The sequence below is a fragment of the Oreochromis aureus genome, linkage group 11, assembly GCF_013358895.1.
Source record: "Oreochromis aureus strain Israel breed Guangdong linkage group 11, ZZ_aureus, whole genome shotgun sequence".
NCBI classification, from domain to species: Eukaryota; Metazoa; Chordata; class Actinopteri; order Cichliformes; family Cichlidae; genus Oreochromis; species Oreochromis aureus.
Genome location: NC_052952.1, coordinates 25,514,523 through 25,524,283, shown reverse-complemented (window position 1 = coordinate 25,524,283; position 9,761 = coordinate 25,514,523). Strand labels below are relative to the sequence as shown.

The window sequence follows — 9,761 nt, the reverse complement described above, 5'->3', positions numbered from 1 at the left end:
ACCAGAGATGAGACATAAAACCTTTATCTTCCCATGGCTCCACACTGATACGTAGGTAGCCCTGTTAGCCTGTTTGATCAGGTTGTGTGCGGATGACGTGCACGTGCGTGCATGTGAAGACCTGGCCATGCGTGACAACAGCAAATGACCACCTATCCGTCACTGGCACTAGGGCCAAAGATTAACATGAGCTTAGGCTTGGCACCAGCTGGACCACAGCCTGGAAAGAGAAAACTAGACAGTACTTAATGCAGACATGGAGATCTGAAGAGAGGAACGTAAAGTCTTTTGCATGATGTTTTTTTTTTTGAGTTTATTCCATTTAATTGGAATCGTAAAAGTTATGTGGGAAAATCCAGCTAAGAAATCCCCGAGAGCAAAAGCAAAAAAACTAAACAAAAAAAAAAATCCCTCCGCCTAATTTCTAATTGTAAACTCAAGAGATCCTTACAATTTCTCTCTCTCTTCTTATCTTTTGTCTCTTTCAATTTGCCTGTCTGCACGTCTTAGAATGTGGCTTTTGGTTTGTGACTTATATTGAGAAAACAGCAAGCTGCCACAGGAAGACTGTGTTGTGCTGAAGCAGTTGCTGTGGGTGGGCTGAAAACGAGAGAGCAAGAAAAACAGAAGTTAACAGTAAACGTCTCCGTGTGTCCCACCCTGCTTAGCCTGCGTCTAGACTGGCCTCCGTGAGGCAGGCGGCAGTCATAACAAGGGATTCAGAGAGCAAACAGGGCTGTTTTGCGTAGTTAGCCACTCGTCTATGGAGTTGCAATCAAGAAAGAAAACCTCTGCATTTAATTGGGGCTGAACAAGAAGCTCACAGTGCAACGTACAATTATGAGATATAAGAGGAGACAGTTCTGAGTTCTGACAGTGTGCCAACATGCCCCATGTGCCACACACACCAGAAGACCATCTCACCAGATTGGCACTGGGCAAAAGGACCTGCAACCGTTACTAAGCACTGTGCCAAGGCTGTTGGCCTACTTATGAGCTGTTCTCATGTTAGTGTCAAGCCAAGAAAATCTACACATACACACATGCACCCTTAAGCAAGTCTTTGTTATTTAAAACATGCCCTGCATTTAGGCCAAGATATTTCAGCTTGGCCCATCCATTATACCATGCTTCAAATTGAGCTTGTTGGCCTTTAACACAATTGGACAACTGAACAGAGGTGGCCGTTTGAAGAGCTGCACTGACTTCAAAATTGAGCAATCAGCTAACACTATTTTTGCAACCATGCTCTCATTTCCCCCCCTTGTTACTGATGATGCCACTAAAGATGCCTTTGTTGACAATGTGAAGAGCTAACTGTGGTGATGACATTCCCAACATGACCTCAATCAAGCATTTTCATAGCCCGGAGGCACAAAACAATTCAACAAACTCAGACACCGCAGAGAATCTCTTTACCCTCATTTTTATAATGAATGCAATTATATTAGGAAAATTGTTTTACTCCTCCAACAGGCAGTGGCACCGACTAGAGAGGGGCTGTTTTGAATCTGTCATTTGTTTGGTTACTGTTTACAGTCAATTGTCAGTTTCTTTGACCACCCTCTATGAACGGCACCATTTCTGAATTACAGTTTATGTGCATAAAGTCAGTTAAAACACAATCAAAAATAACTTCAGTGCTCTACACAAAAAATAGAAAGAATTGGCTTGGATTCAGCATTGTAAGCTGAATGCACACCACCCTATGACTGGATATGTTGTCAAACACCTTTAATGTCATCTAAACACTTGTTTTACTTAATCACCAAGGGGAGAAAAACACTCAATATCATTGGTCATTGAAATGTACATTAGAATAATATATGCTAGGCAGCAGAAAACTGCAATTATCACCATATGTCAATCATGGTCTTATCAGTGAAACTTAGTTTTAGCTATGAAAAGGTAAATTAAACTGTAAACCCAGGAGATCTGGACTAGATATCCACCTCAAACTGCACAAATAATGTATTCGTTAAAACCTTCCTTCTCAGATTTGAAAGAAAACTGAGGTTTCCCTTCACCCAGAGGTTAACCTAAGCACTTAGCTGCCTGAGGGAAGAGCTATGCAATGAATGGAAAAGCAGGCCACACATCTATCCAGGCCATTTTTATTGATCCTCGAAACCCCTTTCACAAAGACCATCCCACCCCCCATCTTGACCACAAAAAGGGGACAATATAAACAACCAATAAATAAGAATCTGCGTGATTAAGGCGGTTCTACATCTCCAATAGAACACAACAGTGTGGACATGTTGGAGTTATACAGCTTCATACAGTACAAGCAGTAGATTTTTCAGAACATCACATCTAAAAAGGCAGCACTTCATGAAAAGTGAACCATTTTAAAAGTCTGGATGAAACTCCCATTGTAATGAAACAACATTTTACTTCTGTAATTTAAAAAAAATAAAAACCCATGCTCTTTTAGATGACATTGGCATCAGAGCTCATTTCAAGACTATGCCACATAGAGTTGGGAAAAAACAAACAAACAAACAAAAAAAAAAAAACCATAGCAGAAAACTAATTTTATTTTCCACCCCCAACCTACGTTCAGAAAAAGATCATTAAACCACTTCAATCCCAAAATGGAGAAGCTGGTTGTTCTTTATATCAGGTTTCTCAGTTAGGAATAAATAAATACACTTTTTAAACTGGTAAACTGTCTTGGAGTCCAGGCTTGGGAGGCTACATAGTGTCATAGCATTGTTCAGAGTGGCTTTTAAGAACTTCAGCATTTCTTTATTACATTCATGTCCAGGAAATAGGAGAAGTGGGCCCCAAAGCCATCCACCCTCTGGCCACAAGGGCACAAGACGCATGCCCTGTGCATTCACTGCAAATATCCAGAGTTCTCCTTTGTGCACCCTGCACAGCATTGTGGTATAGTCGTACGGAGAGGTGCTCACAAAATAAAAAGTGAGGAGATGAACGCTCTTCGTCTGCTCTGAACAATTCTCACTCTTCTGTCTCCATTTTTGCCCCACTGCAAATAAGGTCCTCTCAGCAACTAACAGTGCTTGGCTGCTGTTTGCTGACAAAGTCTGAGATGAAATCAAATTCATTCTGGCCCAGGAAGAGTTCTGGCAGCTCCTGGACTCGGTCCAAGCCCAGCTCCATGACCAGTGAAGTCAAGACGTCTTCGTCAATCATATCCGCATCCATGCCATTCAAGGCTAGTGCCGGGCTAGCCATGTGCTGCATGTTAGCCAGCTGAGCTGGGCTCATGCGGTACTGGGCCGTGGGCCCCATGTGGTTCCCACCCATAGGACCAAGCGGGTGTCCATGGTACTGGGTGTTGAGTTTCTGCAGCTGCATGCTGGCCATTAGCTGCTGAGATGTTAATCCTCCATTCATGAACTGTTGTTGCTGTTGCTGCTGCATATGCTGGGCCTGCTGTTGGTGCTGTTGCGGATGCATGTGGTGCTGCTGTTGTGGATGATGTTGTTGCTGCTGGGGCTGGCCATTATACATCATGTGACCAGAGGTCATCTGGTGGTGACCCATCTGGGCCCCGTTCAGCTGTCCATTCATGGGTCCAGCCACCATGCCCTGTCGCTGCCTCATGGCGGTCTCCATGTTGGCCTGAGTGCCACCATAGTGCATCATCTGGCCACTGGGCAGCACCCTCATGCCCTGCTGGTTGGCATGCTGCTGGGGACCTGCCTGCAGGCCGCTATTCATACCCATCCTGTAACCGTGGAGACCAGCACCCGCTGAGTTGTGATTCATGGGCATCATCAGATGATCTGCCATGCCTCCTGTCTATGGACAGAGAGGAGACACTGTTAGGACAAAGTAAGGGGCAGGCAAGGTGTTTCAAAGCACTAAGAAAATTTAGGAGAACACCAAGCAATATGGAATGTGCAAAGTTAGCCACCCATTTAAACCAGTATGAAACTGGTTAAGACAACAACAGTAATAATGACACAATGTTTTAGGTTTTACTTGGCTGTGTAGTCCAAACCGGAGTCTCTATATAAATACTGACTTCTTTTACAGTCACCACGCTCTTCACCTTCATTGAAAAGAAACAAAGATACACGCTTCCCTACAATGTCACGATTCCACCTCAAGTTAAACCACCGAAATCGATTCCGGTGGAAAAAATAAATAAATAAATAAAAAATCTGCAAGGTTGTTATGCCCACTGGCTAATACTGAGAGAAATACTGGTGTGTTTAGTCTTCCTAAAACCTCTCTTTGTGCCAAGGAATGAACGCCCAGGTTGAAATTACAGGTTAACGTACACTGTTTGGGTACATTTTAAAGCCAGATAATTCATCCATGACGGGATCGGCAAAACAGAGGCAAAATGCGTGCATCGCGTAATGCACAGTTTAAAATCCTATATATGTTGCATGACAGCTGAGGCAGAAAAATCTGTTACATTTTACGCACGTAAGGTTGCAACAAAGAACACTGACATCATGCAACATCTCCCCAACAGCTGAATCACCACAATTCTAACAAGGTATAAAATTAAACAGAGGCTCCCGATTTCCACCAATTACGGCGATTCGTTTGTTTAAATGTTAGTATCTGATAATATCCCTTACACTCTAGCCTAGTGTTATCCATTTTCGTAATCTCGACTTTGAAACAAGGGAATGCAAACAATGGAGCAGCAGCAGCAGCAGCAGCCCCCAAGACCACCACAGACTAAAACCTCAATTTCCCCAACAAATAAATCCGATAAAAAATCACTTACCCGCATCCACTACGTTTCCACAAAGTTGCGCGACTTTTCTTCAGCTCCGGCTTTTTGAACAGTTTTCCTCTTGTAAGCAAAGCTCTTCTGAATTACAGCGTGTATTCCACAGGGTTACGCTTCATGCTCAAGCGGGGACGGTGTGCACAAAGACTGCCGCATCAGATCTTGAAACGACTGCCTATTTTCTGGGTCAACTCAGGGATTATGTACATCTAAAAAGCTCAGAGGAAGGCAGTCGGGGAGAGGTGGAGCCTCGGTCCTGCCTCTTCTTTGTTCCTATTGGCCCTACTTAATATAATTGTGCATGGGCGTAGAAAAAAAGGGGGCAGTTGGAGAGTTGTGACACAGTAGCCAATTTAAATACCCTCCTCCCCACAGTTTATTTTTGAAAGATTATTTAGACATCTTATTTGTCATCAAAGCAGGCTTAAATTTCCTGCTGTGTTTGCAAAAGGCGAATAAAATACTAGAGTGACAAAGGATAGATAGATAGATAGATAGATAGATAGATAGATAGATAGATAGATAGATAGATAGATAGATAGATAGATAGATAGATAGATAGATAGATAGATAGATAGATAGATAGATAGATAGATAGATAGATAGATAGATATTGTCTGTATTTATGCATAAATACATGAGCATGGACACAATAAGGCAGTATGTCAGACATCACATTGGTGTGGAAAAACTATGCACTCAGCTTTTCTGCACGTACACTTCATCTCCAAGATCACTGAGATCTCTGTTGGTCCATGTGACCCATAGTCTGCTGTGTGTTGGCTTCAGTGAGGCAATAGAGGGAGGGCGGAGGAATGTAGACTGTGTGCTATTCTCAGGCTGTAGCAGCAATGTAACTACTGCTCGATGCGCTGCACGTGTGGGAATTTCTGCCTGTTTGTGTTTGGGTGCATGTGCATCCACTCTTCAGATGCACACATCTCTTGATTGGCCACTCCAGGACGACGACCCCTTTCCTGCAATTACATTTGAATGCAGCCACTTTGGGAGGGCGAGCCAACCCATTGTCCAGGGAATTCATCTATAAATGACCAACCATTGGCAAGGCATTTGTCATTGTTTGACATTGTCCAGCAACTTTAAGCTAATGTAAATGAACCACTCCCAGGTGTGAGCGCTTGCTGTTAAACTCACTCGCCCAGTCAGCCAATCTGAGTAAAGTATAGAATCAACACAAGAATCAAGTTTCTATTGTGATTTTCCCAGAGAAAGTATGGTGTAATTGTATTAGAGAGCACAGACAATGTGTGCAGACTCTCTGCAGTTCACCAATCACATCACTGCCTCTGTTTAAAATTCAAGATATTTGCATGAAATCCCAATCAACCAGGATTGCAATGGAAGATATACACATTGTAATTATGTGATTGCTGCTTGCGTTATTGTAAGAATGTTGAGGATCTACTTGCATTGTGCCCCTTCCACACTGTTTTTCCTGCATACTGAGTGTGTTTATTTATGCACATCTTCCTGATTGGTTCATGATTTTGGGGAGGGAACTGTGACACACCTTACCTTAAGCCTTTCTGATTTTTATGCTTACGTGCGAGCGCGCATCTGTGACTGAAACAGGAAGAGAGAGGGTTAACGTGACTGTGTTTGTATGAGCAATAGGCTGTAAGTTAGACACACCCCTGTCCCACGCTAAAATATGTATTACAAATGCTGCAGTTACAGGATAAAATGATCACACACAGGTTCCACCCTCAAACAGCTTAGATAATTAGTCATATTTCTACAGAATTTTTTGTATTCACCTATTCTCAACAAATCAAAATGTGCTTCTTCAAGCTTTGATAAGCTCCCCCACAAATGGCCTCAACAGTCCTCATTGACTCAACATGTCAGAAGACTGTCCACAGCTCTGCCTGACCTACACAAGCTTTGTTGTAGCAGTTGACCTAAGACCCTTACCATTGTTGAGTCACATTGCATAGACTGTCTACAGGCTGGCTGTGTCTGAAGCAGTGAAATAAACTGAATGTTTGCTTTGCACACTATATTTCATGAGGTAAGGTGGAATCCATTTGGACAATAAGACAATTTTCATAATGTTACCTCTGTGCACCACCGTAGTGGATCTGAAATGAGGCATTCAAAATGTAAGTGAAATGTAGACTTTCAGAAATATTGCACTAACCAATTTTGGAATCACAGGCATTTTTACATAGTTGCTCTGTTTCTCCTGGCCCAAAAAGCAATATATCAAGATATAAAAATAGCATAATACATGGATGCTCTGCAGTACATGATGGCTGAAATTTGGAACTCATGGACATCAATAAATGCTACTTTCTTCTACTGATATTCTTATCTAGCTTCTGCTTATTTGTGGGGTTTTCTGCCTTTACTTTGGCTTTAGCAATTGAAAAGCAAGTCCAGTTGGGCTGACGAACTGTAACATTCATTTTCTTTGCCTTTGGAAGCTTTTGGGATGCTTTTGCTGTATGTTGTAGGTCATTGACTGAATCTGAGGAGAAATATAGCCCTGTGTGCTTCATAATTTATCCTGCTGCTTCTTTCAGCTATCGCTTCATCAATAAACAGTGACTCACTTCTATTGGCAGGTAGTTACCCATGCCAGATGATGTGGTACACATGAGCTCTTTCTGTTTCTCTCTACTGTCTTCCAATCTGGTACCAGTTAATCTCGTCTTAATTTGTCCAATGCTGGTGTGGTTTTCTAGTGAAAGCTCACTCATTGTTACTGGTGGTTTGCATCTTTGTGATTACATTTATGAAGGAATTCCTTCAATGACATGTCCACCTCCTCAAGAGTTTACTTGATTTAGCTAGATGCTTCAAAGGTGCTTTGTCCAAGTTTCTGCATCTCTCTAATAAATCTTTTTTACTTGACATCATCCATACAGCTACCAAGCAACAAAAAAGTCTGTCATTTCTAAATTGTTATTGTCATATTTTGTGTTAAACCCCTTTAATTGAAGTGGTGTACAGAAGCAAAATCATGAAAATGTCACTGTTCACTTAACTTCACTTCACTGCTTCACTTAACCCAAACTCCATTTGTTATATTCCTCATCCTTACCACCACTGATGACATTTATCTTTTTAACTTTTTCTTCTTGTTTAGATAAAAATACGACAGAAAGAAAGAAAGAAAGCAAACCCACACACACAAACATATCGGTGTAATCATATGACTTTAATATTCTCCCTGTGCATTTCGGTCTTTCTACATGTATTGATGAAAATATGGGCATCCATTGTATTGCATTGCTTTTGAGCATAGTAATTAAACGAGAACTGTCCAGTCGTTCAGTGCTTGTGCATAATCAGTTATAAATATAGGCAACATATTTCAGTGTTGAAGAATTCTAAGCATGAAATTGTGAAACAATCCATGATGCAGCTTGAGAGAGAACAGAAAACAGCTGTTTCTCGAAATGTGCTGTCTAGTCTCAATGAAGTCGTAAGGAACATGTAAAAGTCACATATTTTTGAGTGGCACAAAGCTGGTACTTTATTGACTTGGGAAAGCTGTCTTCCAAGAGACTCTGCTCTATTTCTAGGCATCATCTGCCGAGGCACTCTGCATGTAATTTCCACTGGCTCACGTGACTGCGCCAATTCAAGCAAACTTTGTAGCTGTTATGAAGCTGGCCAGCAAGATCAGAGAAAAGCTGCCATATCCGTGCCCTCCCTGTCTTCAAGGGAGCCTACAGTCTGACTGCAGAAGCCAGTGTTCATTCCTCCTAAACCTCCACGGGTGCCTTTGCTCCAACCGTCTTTGAAGCAGTGGCACCCGTTAGAGTCGATTGAAGAGAAAGCTACACAGAGGAATTTCCTGCTAAGTGCTGCACTGAGTACCAACTTTATCTTTGGTTCGAAAGGCTTTCTGTGGAAAAAGAAACCACACCAACAACATGTGAACAAGGAAATGATGGGACAAGATATTCCTTTGACAGTGAGTCAGCATGTCCTTTTGTTAGGCAAGATAGTCTCTAAATAGGTTTTCCATTGCCACGAGCCTTGTCATTGCTTTAACCCCAAACAATGTCCGACTCATTTGATTAAGGTTAAGAAGGTTATTTTCTGGTTGTCTGGAAGTCCAGATAAATACAAATATATGGTACATGTTCTTCATCTTTGTCAGCTGAATGTGAGCACTGCATGCAGACTGCACAGTTTGTGTGCAGCATCTGAATTTCCAGTAGTAAACCCAATAAATGTAGAACTGTATACTTGCAATGCTTTACACCACACCCTCTAAGTAAACCATAATATTACTCATTTTGAATGCAGACAGGTGACTAAAGAAACAGACTCTGAAGAAGCTACACTTCTTTGGTTTTGCTGGCTTAAATAAGTAGCTTGTAATGGCTTATGAAGAACTAGAAGAGCCTTCTCGTCAAGCTGCAGTAGTCATCTGCCAGTGGATGCTGAACCACTCACCTAAGTCATCTTTAATCTCTGTCACCATCAAGTAATAGCGTCAGATCTGAAACCAGCTGAGTCAATCCTGCCTACCTGACTAATCCTCCCTGCAGTGTCTCTGCCAGGATTGACTGGCTGTCTAAGTGTTGTATAGAGGCTTGTATCTGTAGTTTACATAACACTACCGTATGTCACTGAGCAATCAGGAAATGCTTTCACATCCTTTAAATAAATGTGTTTCATGTGCACCATTACATTTCTTAGGAGCCCTTCTTGTCATACAGTACACAGTCTTGTAACTGTCCAACCATGACATAAAACAGGTATTCACTTTATGTGTTCTAAAAAATTAAATTGAAACAATTACCTTAGGTGTTTAAGGACATTGTATATATGGACTTCATCATTTAGAGTTGTGCACACTGAAGAGCATCAGGACTAACGTAATTGCCAAAGACATAAAATGTAAATGGATATTATACTTTTAAAACACCCCAGAAGCTTTTGCTCTAGATTCAGAGTAAAGCCATTAATAATCTATGAAGTGTACACTCTATTATCCAATTTCAGTCTACAGTTAGCTTACAGTTTCAAGGCATAGATACTTTGGCCGCAACAC

The 9,761-nt window shown here is 41.7% G+C and overlaps 1 protein-coding gene across 1 annotated transcript; it reads right to left on the bottom strand.

Moving 5' to 3' along the window:
- Positions 1 to 1,407: 1,407 nt before the first annotated feature.
- On the bottom strand, positions 1,408 to 4,940 carry cited4b (Cbp/p300-interacting transactivator, with Glu/Asp-rich carboxy-terminal domain, 4b). Its single transcript, XM_031731532.2, has 2 exons — positions 4,721 to 4,940; positions 1,408 to 3,774 (listed from the first exon to the last, which is right to left on the bottom strand). Exons 1-2 carry the CDS (start codon positions 4,724 to 4,726, stop codon positions 3,013 to 3,015), a joined length of 768 nt encoding a protein of 255 aa, XP_031587392.1. The 5' UTR covers positions 4,727 to 4,940; the 3' UTR covers positions 1,408 to 3,012.
- Positions 4,941 to 9,761: the final 4,821 nt, after the last annotated feature.